At 27.5% G+C, this 16,252-nt stretch overlaps 1 protein-coding gene across 2 annotated transcripts; it reads right to left on the reverse strand.

Annotated features, from left to right (window-relative positions):
* Window positions 1-792: 792 nt before the first annotated feature.
* On the reverse strand, window positions 793-2,355 carry LOC112707584 (MLP-like protein 43). Of its 2 annotated transcripts, none has more exons than XM_025759381.3 (2): window positions 2,059-2,355; window positions 793-1,347 (listed from the first exon to the last, which is right to left on the reverse strand). In XM_025759381.3, exons 1-2 carry the CDS (start codon window positions 2,246-2,248, stop codon window positions 1,076-1,078), a joined length of 462 nt encoding a protein of 153 aa, XP_025615166.1. In that variant the 5' UTR covers window positions 2,249-2,355; the 3' UTR covers window positions 793-1,075. The 2 variants fall into 2 exon arrangements, with proteins under 2 accessions (XP_025615166.1, XP_072057444.1); XM_072201343.1 differs by having other exon boundaries at window positions 793-1,353.
* Between the last annotated feature and the right edge of the window lie 13,897 nt (window positions 2,356-16,252).

A 16,252-nucleotide genomic window follows, 5' to 3' on the forward strand; every position in this document is an offset into this window, starting at 1 on the left:
ATTTAGCTAAAATCATTAAATTTTAAAGTAAAAACATCTAGTTTTTCTAATATTTTTGCATAAAATACATAAAAATGTAATTTTTAAAATATTTTTTAAGAATATATATTTAATAGTTGGATATTTTTATTGTTTTAAAATATTTTTATTATTAAAAAATTTAAAAGAATACTTTTATCAATAATTTGATAATTCAGATTTTTTTATTTACTCATTATGTTTATGAGAAAGTTAGAAAATTAATTTTTAATCAAATATTTTAAAAATATTTTTATTATTATAATTTGATAATTCAGATTTTTTTTATTTACTCATTATGTTTATGAGAAAGTTAGAAAATTAATTTTTAATTAAATATTTTAAAATTATTTTTATTATTAAACAATATTTTTAACAATAATTTGATAATTCAGATATTTTTTCGATTTACTCATTATGTTTATGCAAAAGTTAAAAAATTAATTTTAATTAAATATTTTAAAAATATTTTTTTATTTAAAAAATACTAATTTGATCATTCAAATATTTTTTCCGATATACTCATTATGTTTATGAGAAAGTTAGAAAATTAATTTTTAATTAGTTAATATTAGTCGATTTAATTCAACGTTTAAATTTTTAATTTAAAATTTAGAGTTAATAATTTTTAATTTAAAATTTAAATTTAAAATAAACAAAATAATTTTAAGAATTTAACTTATGTATGTTGCCCAAAAAAATTGATTACTTATCGTTACTCTAATTTTTATTAGACACACACAGATACTTTCAAGTTTCCACACATCCATGGCATAAACACAACCAACAAAAGAAATCATTAACGATGACTTTACATACATACATACATACATACATACATACATACATATATACAGTAGTTCAATCCATTCAAACGACGGATAAACATACATGTAAGGTTGGAATTTAAAAACATACTTCCGTCCTTATTCTATTGTTCACCCAAGTTCACACTTATTATTTAATTTATATAAACACTTCCAAAACAGTCCCGAAAACCTACCCCTTATTAAATTCCAACCATGCATATAACGTGTTTCTAATTTTTTAGTAATTATTATGCCTTGAGAAGATGAGCATCCATCTCTTTAGTACATTTGTCAAAGTATTCCATGTAACTATAAGGAGCTTCCACATTATCATTAATTTTCTCATATTCAAGTGTCCATTTAGCTGAAACACTTCCATTGCTGTTATCAATCTCTTGAATGGTGACCTTCAAGACCTTATACTGTTGACTTATGTCTCCATCAAAGAGATTGAATTTGATTGTCTTGTTCTTCTCATCAATGGATTCAATAGTCTCCTTGCATGTAGTTACTTTACCATCTGTTGCTTGACAAAAATCAAATTTAAAAAAATTAAAAAAAAAGGAAAAAAATTGAGGAAACCTGAGAATAATTATGTCAATTAGTTAACATAATTACATACAAATTATGCTAGTCCTTTTGTTTGTCTTAAAATTTTGTCTTTTGTCTTAGAAACAAAATCTATTTTTTGTTTATATTTTTAGGAACTATAAAAAAATACTTATAGCTCTCTTCTAATAATCTCATTCATAATAGAATTTTTAAACAAAATTCATATAATTCTCACTAATATTATTTCATAGTAAGAACGAACTTTTTTTTTGTTGTAAATGGAGGGAAACTAATTAAATTTAACAAAATTTTAAATTAAAAAAATATTAAAAATATAATTATTTATGTATCTCCTTCTCAAATTTAATTTTTGTAAAAAGTGGTATTATAATATAATATCAAAATTTCTATAATAAAAAAATTTAAAATTTGATTCATGTTGAACTTTAATAGAAAGAATTTTAGCTTAAAATAAATAATAAAAAAGTTCATAAAAAAAATTTATGTAAACCCAAAAAATAACTCTTACATAAAAAAGACGTATTAAAAATATAATTATTTATGCGACTTTTACCATAAGTTTAGGTTTTTGTAAAAATGATATCATGACAAATAAAAATTCGACGAGATGCTTTCTTTTAATTTACAAATTAATTCATTTAAAATTAAGCTTGATTACCCATAACATATGTCCAGTGTTTAACCGAACCGCCGATGCTGTGCCAGTCCTCACCCTGATGCAGCTTGGTGTGATGCACTCTTTCACAAATATTTTGAACTTGGTGGAGAGATTTTGATACAAGATTAAAGAACTTTTCAGCAGGTGCATGCATCACAATTTCAATACTAAGCTTACCACTCAGTGCCATTGTCTTAAGAAGGAAACAACTACTATGAAGCAAGAAATCAGATAATACCAATAATGTAATAAAGCTAGCTAGCTAGAACATCTGATGGGAGATATGAGACAATGAATTCAGATTTGTAGGACCTTATATAGAAAAATAAGCTACCTACTATATTGTCAGCTTGTTCCTCATCACTATTTATTGCACTGCTAATACAAAATTTTAATCAACACAAGATATAGTCAATATATGTTATTTTACTACTAAATATCAATCCGGTACTTGTCCATTTTTTAAAATGACAAGACGACCCTTAATAAAAAACACGTTTTATTACGGTCTCTGATCCTGTACTTCGTCTGCCAACCCGGTTCTTTGGTCAATTTCACGGCGAAAACTCGATAGAAATTTTTAACGTATCAGGTTAAAAAATGGACAGGGACTTAATTGTCTCTAAATTTAAATTAGTTAGGAATTTATTTGTCCATATTATTTTTTAAACAATATTTTTTAATTATTTTTTTATTCATTATATTAATATTCTTTTTTTAATAAATAAGTACAAATTAATTAATAAATTATTCAAATTTAAAAAGATCATTTATTATGAAACCAAATAAATAATTTTTAAATATATAAATAATAAACATTGAAATTTAGTTAATACATTAATAATAATAACCCTATAATTTCAAGATAATTTTTTGTATTTTCAAGATAAAAATAATGATAAATTTATATATATAAGAATCTAATGAATAAATTTATCATTATTTTTGTCCAAAAATGCAAAAAATATAGTACAGTATTATGTACAATTAATAATAATAATAATGATTTTATTTTATTTTATTTTTTGACGGAAGACTGTTATGTCTAACAGAGAGAAACGTTGGGGATTGACTTGTACATTAATTTTTGTTGGGAACTAAAATATCAATTTTTAAAATCTTTAAGGACTGATCTGGGTAATTATTTTGTCGAAAAATGAACTGGGGACTGATTTGTCTGCCGGAATAAACTCTTGGGATTGATCTGTGTATTAATTTTTCTTGGGAACTAAAATATCCAATTTTAAAATCCCTAGGACTGATTTGGATAACTACTCTAATAATTAATAAGTATAGAACACATTAGACATCACTAATACATAAATAAATAAATAAATATTTTTAATATATAATATTTTAAATAAAAATATAATTTTTTTATTTCAAATAATAAATATAAATATATAAATACAAAAATATAAATATTTTTTATTTATTAAGATCAACAATTATCATGCAATAAAAAATTTTATAATATTAAAAAATTATATTAAAATAATATTTTTAACTGTAATATAAAAATATAAAATAATTAAATTTTATTTTATATTATTTGATAAATAATTTAGATTATTATATTAAAATTTTATTAAATAATTACTTTGTTAAAAATATTATTATATAATATAAATTTTTATTGAAATATTTATAAAATATAATTTATTTAAAATATTTATTAACGTAGTTAGTTAATAAATTTTCATTTCTGTTTCCTTTTGTCGGAAATATTTCAATAAAAAATTATATTATATAATAATACTTTTATTAACTAATTACGTTAATAAATATATTTAAAATAATTCTCTACAACATTCTCATTCCTATTTTCTTTTGTCGAAAACTACACTCTTAAAATATTTATTGACGTAATTTATTATTAAATATATATAATAATATTTACACCTTGTCGGAAGCTACACTTTTAAATAAATTACATTTTTATAAATATTCAAATAAAAATTTATATTATATAATAATATTTTTAACGAAGTAATTATTTAATAAAATTTTAATATAACAATTTAAATTGGTTATCGAGTAATATAAAATAAATTTAATTATTTTATATTTTTATATTGTAATTAAAAATATTATTTTAATATGATTTTTTTAATATTATAAAATTTTTTATTGCATGATAATTGTTGATCTTAATAATTAAAAAATTTATATTTTTCATATTTATATATTTTATATTTATTATTTAAAAAAAAGTATATTTCTCATTTAAAGTATTATATATCAAAAGATATTTATTTATTTATATATTAGTAATGCTTAGTATATTCTATATTTATTATGGTTTATTAATATTTTTTTTATAATAGGTTTGATTTACATTTAATGAAATGTAACGGTTTATAACAATAAGACACATTCAATAAACACAAAATTATTGTACTTATTTTAGACATATCCCATTTTAATAATCATTTTGTTATGATTTTTCACTATTATTATTGCTCCTTAGCCTCCATAATAAAAATGTAACATAGTTTATAATCTTGTTCAATAAACAATGGTATATGAGCTTGTTTTGCCAACATCTTTCTTTGTGTGTCTCTCTGTGATACACGGGTAAGTTTTTTGTAAATTGATTTCATTCAAAACTTTAATTTCTATACATTGATTAAATGTTAGTGTAAAATTTTTATATAGTTCCATATATAAAATTTAAATTCCTTTTCGTCACTATGGTTAATTTATCTAAACTATTAGTGTATTTAAGTATAGTTATTTGATTTAAATAATGTCAAAATTCAACTTGAAGCTAACCATGAGAATCGACATGAAAATTGGAATCCACCTGTGAGTACAAGTCAGCCACTTCCAAAACAACTTGTAGCTATAGCACATTTAATTTACTCTCTTTTGCTGGTACACATAATAATATTCATAATTGATCTTCCTAGTTCTTTGTGCATATCATATATCTATGATATCCATATTTTTGTCTGCTAATACATCACAAAGATAATTTGATTTCTTTTTTAATCAGGAAAAATTCTCCTCTCTGATTAACAGAAAAATTTTTCCCTCTTGAGAAAATAGGAAACATCATTCATATACAGTTTGGAATATATTTTGAATTCTTTGCAACATTTTGTAGAAAATGGTGAAGCTCAACATCCCAGACTAGACATTCTAGGACCTGATCACTCACAAGTCACAACACAATCACAAGATAGATCATATTGGTAATATACTGATTTTAAGTATTTATTCATTTACAGTTGCTTCTTGAATAATATGTATTTTTCTAATTGATAGGATTATAGGAAGGTAAGGTTTCTTCAACTCTATTCAAGATTAGCGAAACTTCAGCGAATACTTGGGGGATTCTGCAGCTGCAATATCACCTTCTTCTTCAATTAACTCCATTCAACAACTTGGTCAAAGGAAATTCTCCGCAGGATCCCAGATAGGAAGGTCCAGCTTTCAGAAGCTTATGGAGCCTAAGCTCCCTTAAAAATTGATACCTTAAAAATACCTTAAAGCAGATTCAATACTTGATACCTTCAAATTTGTGTATTCGGCATATTCATTACTTAGTAGTTAGTATTCTACATACTAGCTATGTATTTACTAGAAAGTTTTGTGCTAATGTGTATTCAAGAACCAGATCATTTTTATTGTATCTCATGCATATTCTTTACCTAGTAATGTGCAGATGGATGTGGTTTTTTTATTTGAAAATATCAATTCATTTCTATTGATTCATAGTGTTTTCTTCCTCAAAAGAAACCATTTATTCATAGTGTTCATATTTTTTTTTTAGTAGTGTTCATATTGTTCATCTTTTTTTCAGTGTTCATCTTGTTTAAATAATAATAATTGATGATAAAAATAATTTTAAAATTAAAAAAAAGATAGATATTTACTTCTAAAAAAGTAGCATAATATAATTAAAAAATATTTTAAGATTTTAACGGTAATAATAATAGCAACTAAAAGAGAATAATATTGCAATCTTAAAATTAGTTTTAATGGCCATATAAGTTGTCAATAAAATGGCCGCTAAAAATATACTTTTTGCGATCATTAAAAAAGTTTTTACCGGCAAATGTTATAATTGCCGCTAAAATTTTTTTTCGACAAAGGATAAGACGGCTATGTCTAATTGTCGGTAAAAATATTAACAACAATAAATTAAAAACAAAATAAATGACCGCTAAAAGTGATTTTTTTAGTATATATCCATAACAAGAATGCTAACAGAGACTAAACTTATCCTCGCGAATAAATGGAAGGAGAGGGAGGGAGCGGGGATTGAGGTACCTGCTCCACAAGCTAAGAATTTGTGAAATCTTCACGAAAAAAATTTACTTAAATATTCTTATCTATATATAAGTTATGTAAGTAATCCTAATTTTTTTTATTTTAATTTATATGTCAAAAATTTTATGCGTATATTATTATGTTAAATTTATGTTTGAATTGTGTTTTGATTTAATACATTTAGTTGAATTATATTAAATTTTATTATAGTTGTGTTAATTTTGTTTAGAAAAAGTTAAAATTTAATATCCATGAATACTTGGTATCTGCCTCTCCTACCAAAAAAAAAAAAAATAAATAAATAGGAATCCATGATAGAGATAAGATGGGAATAGAGACATTTTATTTAATGAGAACGGAGGTGGGAGAGTGTGGCCCAAAATGAGTTATAACTGATACTCAAAAAAATAGTCTCCTAACAAGTCTAAAAGATTTGAATATAAGTTAAATAAAAAAATTACAAATATTCTTAATAAATTTACAAGTTCTAGAAAGAATAGTTATACACTTTTAATAAAAGATAAAATAATTAAAAATAATTGGATTCTACCTATAACATATGGAGCATATAATATTTAAAAACACAACAAATAAAAGATACCCATTGTAGATTATTTTCCTTAAATAAAAAGGCTCACATAATTGATTATTTATTTCTGAAAAATATTTTTAAAAAAATAGAGTAAATTTTTACAACTCAATTACTAGACAATACATATATAATCCACATAAGATCATATAAATATTATTATAAAAATAATTTTATTTAAAAAATAATAATTTATATAAATAAACGAATAAATAAGAGAATTCTCAGTACAAAAATCAAATCAAATAATCCACATTGAGTGGCTTCACCTCTAAGGATAACCCTTTCCTCTCGTATGTCCATATAGAATAATAGATTTAACGTGTGGCCTAGACGTTGGGCTAGCAACGTTCCTACTAATTGAGGTTCGAGTTAGATACATCTAAGTTAACGTCATGACCGTCGTTAACTACGAGCTCCCTAAACTAATTCAAGACATATAATTTCAAATACAAAAAATCTTTGATCTTTTAAATATATAAGTTATCAAATCAAATCAATTAATACTTTTTTATCGGAAATAATTTTTAATCATACTATTTTAATCATAAGAAATTTTAAACATATGTCACAATTTTAAAATAAGTGAGTACCAACAAATACTTTAATGTTTCAAAAATACATATTCAAATAAAATCAAATGTTTTAAAATAATATAAAGTTTCTTCAAATATACATATAGTCTCATATAAAATTTTTAAGATATCAGCTCCACAAAAATAATTATTTAACCATAATAAATTAATTATTCTAATCAAATTAAAAAATTTCAATAATAGTTCTATAAATATAGCTAAAAGGTCATAATAACATAAACCAAAAGTTAACAATTTTAAATGTAAAAGCTACCCATAGTTTGGTATCAAGAAACCAAAGATACCAAATCTGGAGTGTCAAATCAAAGGGTAAATAGGGTTGAAGTATAATGGAACGAGAGAACGCATAATTTGAATGGAGACAGTGGCAAGGTGGAGCTAGGTACAATTATGGAAAACTCTGGCAGCAACAATCTAGTGACAACAACGTCGACAGATAGACAAGGTAGGAATAAAAGAGGGCAGAGCTAAGGTAAGGTAATGGATGCAGAAGCTCAACGGCAAGGAGGACGGCAGCTCGGCGATGGCATCGGAGCAGTTCAGAATGGCAACACAATTGCTCCTTCCTTCCCTGTTAGTCTTCTTCCTTTTCCCTCTCGTTCTGCTCGCATTTCTTTCTACTTGTTCAACCTTCACGCCTGGACGACGACAACGATGGCAACGGAGTGGCTCAATGACGACAGAAGCATTTCCTAGCTCAAACCGTGATGCTCTTTCTCTCTCTACTCACATTCTTTTTTTCTCCTTTGTTGCGACGACGGCGGCAAGGTTTCCCTCCAGCGGAAGCTCTGTCCACAACGACAGTGACTGCAGCTTCTCACACCATTGTCCATTCCCCCTCACAGATTCAAACTGCTCTCTCTCTCTCTCCCTCCCTCCCACCCTCAGTGACTCAGCGGCACCATCTTCCTCTTCTTTTTCTTTCTTTCTTCTTCTTGTTCCCCTATTCTTCCTCATTCCTCCCTATCTTGTCATTCTTTTTTTTTCTTTTGCTATGTGTGACGACTAAGTGAAGGGATGAAAGAATGTGTCTGTGTGTGATTAGAGTTAGGGAAACAAAAGAAAAAAAATATCAAGTGGACCCACAATATTATTTATTTACTTATCTTTTCTTTTATATTCCTTTTATTTTTGAGTTATTACAGGGAGGAATTTCTGCTCTATGGAGACCCATTGACATCCCTAAATTTAAGACTAAATACCAATAATGCTTTCTAGATGTACAATTATGTATAGAAGATGCAAAGTGGCTCATCATTCAATGCTCCTCCGGCCAATGGCCATGTCTCCTCTACCTCCACCACTTTCACGACTATCGCAACTACCGCCCGTATTTTCACACGTCGTTGATCATGATCTTGAGTAGTGATATGAGGACGACCACAGGGTGAATACTGGGTACCTCCACAAAGATTTTATTTGATTGTATTTGTTATTGATTATTGTTTAGATTTTCAAGTAATGTTGTATATTTGTTAAGGGAGTCTATGGTGGCTAGACATAGGTTGACTTACCATGGCTAAGGTTTGACTTGCAAATAATATCTTTACACGTGGCATAGGAAATCTCTATGGAAGAGTGTAATCACCTTGCATCGTAGGGAATTTTAGCCAACGCCGATCATAATGAGGCACAGCATTAGCCTGTCTTTTTTGACACAGGTTGCTGCTTTGCTAGTGGGTCTTTTTCAAAATTTTATTTTGACCCTAGCTAAGAAGACATTATGTAGTAGTCTTCCATGCTTGATATATTTTCATTTCTTCCTTTTTTTTTTCATGTTAATGGGCTCATAAAAGATCCACACAAGTAAATAAGTGATGAACATCCATGAAAAGATCGGTCGAAATATAGCTTAAATGCTTGTTAAGTTATGAAAAAAACCCTTGAGACTTAGACTAAAAAAGCCCACACTCATGAAGGAATGAACACTATCTTATAAAATAAAAGTCCGGGAAAACTTGCTGCTTCTGCAAATGAGCATTGAGAAACCCTAAAATCCTTTGGCTTTGAAATGCAACTCTCATTTTGCAAGGAGAACCGTTTCAAAGGTTAGTACCCCATTCTCTTCAAAATCGCTGCCTCAGTGGAGCCAAGCCAACAAACTCTCTAGTGTGTCCAACAAACCCTCTATTTAAGACAAGAAATCACTTGACTTCTTAATTGTATACAATAACATTAATGTCTCTTGTATTAACATCAGTTGTATAATTGTGTATTTCATATACCTTCTTCATATTTAAATATTTAATAAAAGGATTCCTGTTACGAATAAGAAAAATCGTGTATGACTTTTAAAAATTATTTAATCTTAGTTAATTTTAATATTTTGATATTAAAAAGACTTAATTATAATATAAATTAATTAAAATGGGATCTCTAGATTTTTTTTATCACATTTTTTTTATTCCTTAAAAAAATCCTTTGCCATTGAAAATTTTTCAAGATGAGCATAGAAATAAAAGGGTTAAGAGAGGGAATATTGCCACTTTCAATTTAGAAAATAGTACTCTTAATATTAATAATTTAAAGGTGACATTATTAATTAATTTTTTTTGTCAAATGTTATTAATTAATTTAGAAATGATAATATTTATTCTATCAAAATAATAAGGATCATGCTGCAAAATGCATCGGCCAAGTCAAATTTGTTTTACAACTTTTAATACAGGCCCAAAAGGCCAAAAAGTTTTTCAACAAAAAATAAAATGTAAAAAAGGTCTCGAGAGAGAAAGGAAAAAGAAGAAAACTGTGTAGAACTCTAGAGAGGGTGAAATCACAGTGAGTTCTCAATTTGCATTTCTCCTCATTCTTGTTCCATTCATTGGACTTTGTAGTTTGTAGAACGAAAGCTACCTCATTTATGATCTCTCCTCACTTTTCTCGAACCAAAGATATTTATATGTTCAGTTTTTAATACATTTTTTGCAAAAAAAAAAATTTAATTCATTTGCCTAACGTCAATTCGTTTTTTCCTTGCAATGCTATATCTCTAGTAATGAAAAATTTTAAACAACTCTAACGGACAACAAAAATAAAAATCTTCAAAAACAGATCCAACAGTCCATCTTAACGGCCCACTTTATAACAAACGTTCATTTAACAATTCGGCATGTAATACATACATATTTATATATCAATCCCAATAACCAAAGCCAATTATTCAATTATGGAAAGACCGGTCCACAACTCTATTTAAGTCGCAAATATCACGTTATTCTGATACAACTCCACGTATCTTATGCCCAATCTGCCAGCATCGCAAAGAGTACGAGGCGTGCAAGACACCTGATTTGGACAGTCTCATGCTAAGATTCACCTGCATCGTAATGGTGTGTTAATGTTACGACTTACGCGCGGTGCTGGCACTTTTTGAACGTAATGACATTTTGAAAAGTTTGTCAGATAATTTTTTTATAACAAGGCTAAGCCTGATTCACGAAAAAAGAATAAAACAAAAATATTTAGATTGTCCAAAAGAGAAAAAAGAATTACAGTTATTTTTTATATGAAAAAAGTCCGGCTTAAGTTATGAAAAAAAAAGACTTTTAAAGGATAATTTAAAAAAAGACCAAAATACTATTATATGAGTAATTTCTATTGTTTGATTGTATTATAATTTAAAAATTTGAATTTTATTTTTTGATAGTAAAATATCATCAGTTTATTTTAAGATACTCTTTAATTTTGACAAAAAAAACCTTTCATAATGAATTTCAAGAAGAGCCGAACAACCTCTAGAATAAGATCGATTAATTGCAAGGTTTTAGAATTTGAATTGATCATCGAACTATTTTAATTTAACTACTGATTCATTAGTTCATTAGTCCAATCAATCCAACCGTAGTCTAATCGAAAAACTATTTTATAATAAAATAATAAATAAACACCTTACAACATAATTAGTTTTTTATGCACTAACTTTCTTCTTTTTTCTTTTAGTTCCTTATTTCTTTTTTTAATCCAAACAAAGATTCAACAATAATAAAAATTTTATTATTCATTTTGTTCAGTTTAAAGCAAGATCTAGCTTAACAAAATTCAATAAATAAATTTAGTTTAATATAAAAGAGAAGATGCAATCATATAGATAAAAAGTTCATGCTTTTATATTGAACAAATAAAAGTTCATACTTTAGCATAATTTTAACAAAAATTAACAATATTTTAATTTTCAAGAGACAGCAGACTGATCACACTTAAAAAGTTACACTAGCAATGCCATATCACATCACACCACACAATTTATACATGATTTCAACCAAATTTAAAAAACCAGATCTCTTAGCAGCAATAGATAGAGGTCCTTGTAAAATAGCATCATTAATAGTGATATTATGTTTTCAAAGACATAATACCATAAGCATGAAGCAAATTCTTATGGAAATAATCAAATTTAAAAGGTTGAATAATAGACTAGAATTAACTTTGCCAAGATATGCAGGATCTCACTTGGAACATATCTCTGTCTCATTACATTGACAAGCTGCGAGATCCTCATTTCTAATCCCTTTCATAATCACATATCTCAAAAGAATTTTTGTTCAGCATCCACAAGAAAAACCAGATATCGTTACACGTCCTTTTTCCATTCAGTGTGCACATAGGAAAGATGAATTACTTTCACTTTAAATCGGTTAAAATTAAATTCATCAAATACTGACCGTTGAATGCTTATTTTGTCAAGGCATAGGGTTTGTTTGGGTGAGTTTTTAAAAAAATATTTTTTTGAGTTATTTTTTTAAATATCTTAGAAAAAAGTAAAAGTAATTTTATATTTAGATATCTCATACAAATTTTTTTTTATTTATCAATTATGTTTAGATATAACAATATAAAAGTATTTTTTGTTTATTTATTACATGAAAAATACTTTTTTTTAAGAAAAAAAAGATCTTTTAAAAAAAGATGTAAATTACAGCTTCTCAAAAAAGATGTTTTTTTATTTTTTTTAGTGTTTTTATTTTTACTACTAAAAATTTATCAAATACACTAAAAATTTTAAAAAAATATTTTTTATTAAATTTTTTTTTTATCAAAATAATGACATCCAAACAAACGCATAGTTCAAGTGCCTGTAGAAGGTATTCCCTAGAAGGCATTAGACTCTACAGCCTTCGTAATAGTATCTGGAACTGTTGAATTCCAAACCCAGCAGATAGCATGTTTTCAACTTCAGGACATAAATCCAATTACATAGCCAAAGCTAAAGAACAAATATGAAAGTAAAATTTAACAAAATTTTATACTTTGGCAGGAGTCCGATTTGAATAAACAAACCATTTTCTCATTTGATGAATTTATATTTTTTCATATGATTCGGAGAGGAATGAAGTTAATCATTCAACAATTTAATCTGAGTAGCACTAGCAGTAGCAAAATCTTAAACCAAAGAACAAAGAATTAAAAATGAAAAATTAAAAAAAAAAAGCAATTTAAGTAGCACTAGCAGAATCCAAAACATTTGTTCTCGCATTTGAACAGGCCATTAAAAATATGAAGAACAAGCTCTAACAGTGAGCACTGACCTTTGATCTGAGCAGCAGACAACGACGGCGATTAGGGGTGCAATATTGTGAAAATTTTGGTTATAAAATTACATTGATATCTATTTCATGGGTGTGTCTAAAATTAACTCAAGTGTTTTGAGCTTATATGATACATCATATAATTTGAAGCATTAAATTAGATTGATAATAGATCTAATGATTTATATTTAATTTATAAATGAATTATTAAAAATTGTAGTAAAAAATAACAAGTCTTTGATATTTTAAAATTGGCCCATATAAAATTTGAGTAACAAGCCTTCGTTTCAGAAGCTTGCTGCCATTTCTTCCCCTTCGTGAGGACCTCTTCCTCACCAGGTACCTCATGCTTGCTGTCGCTTCTTCCTCTTCGTGAGGACCTGCCGCTTCTTCCTCATCAGGTACCTTCCCGTTTCAACGCAATTTTTTGATTTCATAGAAATTTCCTTGAACTCGTGTCGGACGCTATGCCTCTTCAGTTCTACCGGGATTTTCCTCGATGCCATTATCAAGAAGATTCTCATTAGCACAAGTTAATCTTCAAGGTTTTATACTTTGGCAATTTCAATTCTGTGCATTTTACAATTAACGAATGTTGATGATGATGATGATTGTTTTGTTTTGATGTGTGATTTGGTAAATTTTATTTAATCTGCCACCAGCTTCGTGGTGCTCATGTTCCTCAATTTGTTCTGCTGCACTGCATTCCTTTTTCTGTAAGAATTGTGGTTTAGGGTTTGTTTGTGCACCCATCTTCTACTGTGTCCCTTTTCAACTCAATTGAAGTTGTAAACTTATTTCTTTTAATTTTCTCTTTCATCATTCAAAGTTTCAGCATCATTCAAAGTTTCATCATATACTTCTGTTATTTAGATTAATCATAATGCTGGATTTTTTGTTATTTAAATTCCAAAAAGTTGGATTTTTTAGTGCTTTTTATTGTGAGATCTTTATATCTTGATTTAGAAATATTGAAGATGAGTGGACATATATTTACTTTTGTATATTATAATTTGTTGTCCAATATTAGTTATATTTTGTTAATTTGTATTAGATTTTTAAACTGAAGCAATCCATGAAAATACATGATAAGCTGTTTTCTTGACTTCTTTCTTTTCTTTTCTTTTTTTACTTTTTTCTCTCTTTTTTAATATCATGTATATGAATATTTGCTAAAGTTTTAGTTATACCTTAGTTCCCTTGTTGATGAATCTATGTGCCAATTAATGATGTTTGTGTAAGATTTTTATTGCTGTGGAGTATTTTGAATAATTTTTGTTCTTGTCAACACATGTCTTAAAGTATGCTTCAGCTAGATGTTAGATCAATGGTGTTTTATGGAGTTATTTTTTAAATTAGAAGTCTTCATTTTTCTCACTTTCAATATTTCTTTGTTTTTGGTATACTAATTTCTTGTTTTGCGTTATTTATGTTGCCCTAAAGCCTGTAAACTTCACCCTATTTCTGATGTGCAGTATGTGATTATTATACTAAAAGGGTAAGTGCCTATAACTTTTAGTGGGAATGAGTAGCTTGCAACTTATGGTGAATTGATGTCCATTAATGATCTTAACCCCTTGCACAGCACAGCAGCATTATAAAGAGTGGCATTTGGCATAGTCCGTTGCAAAATGAATAGAGGGGAGATAAAGTGCTTATATTTGATCGAAAAAGGAGGTAACTCAGTTATACTCAATTTAATTAACATTCATAATTATTTATGTGCAAAAAAAACAAAATAGATATGTTCATAGCATTAACAATAACTTAACAACAAAACGAGAATCACAGAGTATCTCTATGAATTTTTGCCATTGGTTATTTTAAGAGGGAATCACAATGAACCATATATATTCAGACAATAATAATAAATAAAAAATAAAACATCATGAATAGAAATATAAACTCAAAATTGAAATCAGAAATAAAAACAAATACCAAATTTTTTTAACTCTAATTCAGAAATTTTAAACAACCAAATAACCACTAATTAAATGAAATGAATGAAATAAGTAGAACAAAGAAAACAATTGAATGACTTCAACAAAACAGATTCATACAGCAGAACATAAAGGGATAAAAAAAAGCTAAATGAAACAAGTTTATATCTGAGGCTGAGAGTCCATGGAAATGCTCGAAATGTAGCGATGAAGGGGGAGACAGAGCACCACTGCGCTGACGACGATGCTGGCTATCTGAGACCCACGCTACCACTGCCTGCTGAGGACGACGGTAACACCCTAATTTTTAGCACCTCATGATCGTACTAAAAGTCCAGGCGTCACTTACCTCTATTCCTTTAATTAGATACTATATTTATTTAATATTGAGCCTTCGTGAATACGAATAGAAACTCTTATTAAAAAAACGAAAGGAGACTTTATTTTGAACTACTTAATCACAAAAGTATATATATTCACATAGCTTTATATACATAGACTTATTTCAAAGATCCTCAATACAAGTCATACCCCTCTAAAAACTAAAATAATAAACAACGAGGGAAAAATAAATTCTAACAACTCAACTTGTGAAAATAATCTTCTATACTCCTGTAGCTCCGCACTAAACCTTCGCACTTGTAGCTAAAAGGAGTGGAGATATGGGATAAGAACTGGGGAGTTCTTAGTAGGATCGGGATTAAAAGTTTAGTTCATTTTATATACTTGGTCAGCAATAACAGTCAACAAAGGACTATCCAATTCAACAATTATAGAACACAGAATTCAAACAATTATTTAGCACATCCACAATCACAAAAAACACACTCATAAACAAATATGCGCAAACAATATGATACATGTCTAGTCCTATCGCAAGCCATGAGCTCATGTGTTGGTTGCCTATCTGCTCCCGACATTATCCGGGTACGAGTCCCAAATATGGCTTTCCAGATGCATACAATGTGCATATAAGTCTTACGGCCAAGCCGCATACAGTGTGACTTTAAAATGTATTATAATATGCTTACATCTGGAAAACAGTTCTCAGTGTGTGGGCATCCCCACTATACATTTGGTGTTAAAGCTTAAACAAGGTCACATATACTCTCTTGTGGGAGACAGTCTTTTCAAACTTTTTCTTTATCTTTGTCCTCTGCTCTCCTGTGGTAGAGATCTGCTCTCCTGTGGCAGATATCCCTTTAGTTAATATATTCCTTTAATCTTTGTTCTCTGCTTTCCTGTGATAGAGATTTCATTAATTAT

Source organism: Arachis hypogaea, chromosome 8 (assembly GCF_003086295.3).
Source record: "Arachis hypogaea cultivar Tifrunner chromosome 8, arahy.Tifrunner.gnm2.J5K5, whole genome shotgun sequence".
NCBI classification, from domain to species: Eukaryota; Viridiplantae; Streptophyta; class Magnoliopsida; order Fabales; family Fabaceae; genus Arachis; species Arachis hypogaea.

What these genes read in the sequence shown, in the direction of transcription:
- LOC112707584 (XM_072201343.1), bottom strand. Translation starts at nt 2,248, where the DNA reads ATGGCACTGAGTGGTAAGCTTAGTATTGAAATTGTGATGCATGCACCT. An exon ending in ACACTGGACATATGTTATGG is followed by an intron (nt 1,354 to 2,058) that starts GTAATCAAGCTT and finishes ATTTTTGTCAAG; the next exon opens with CAACAGATGGTAAAGTAACT.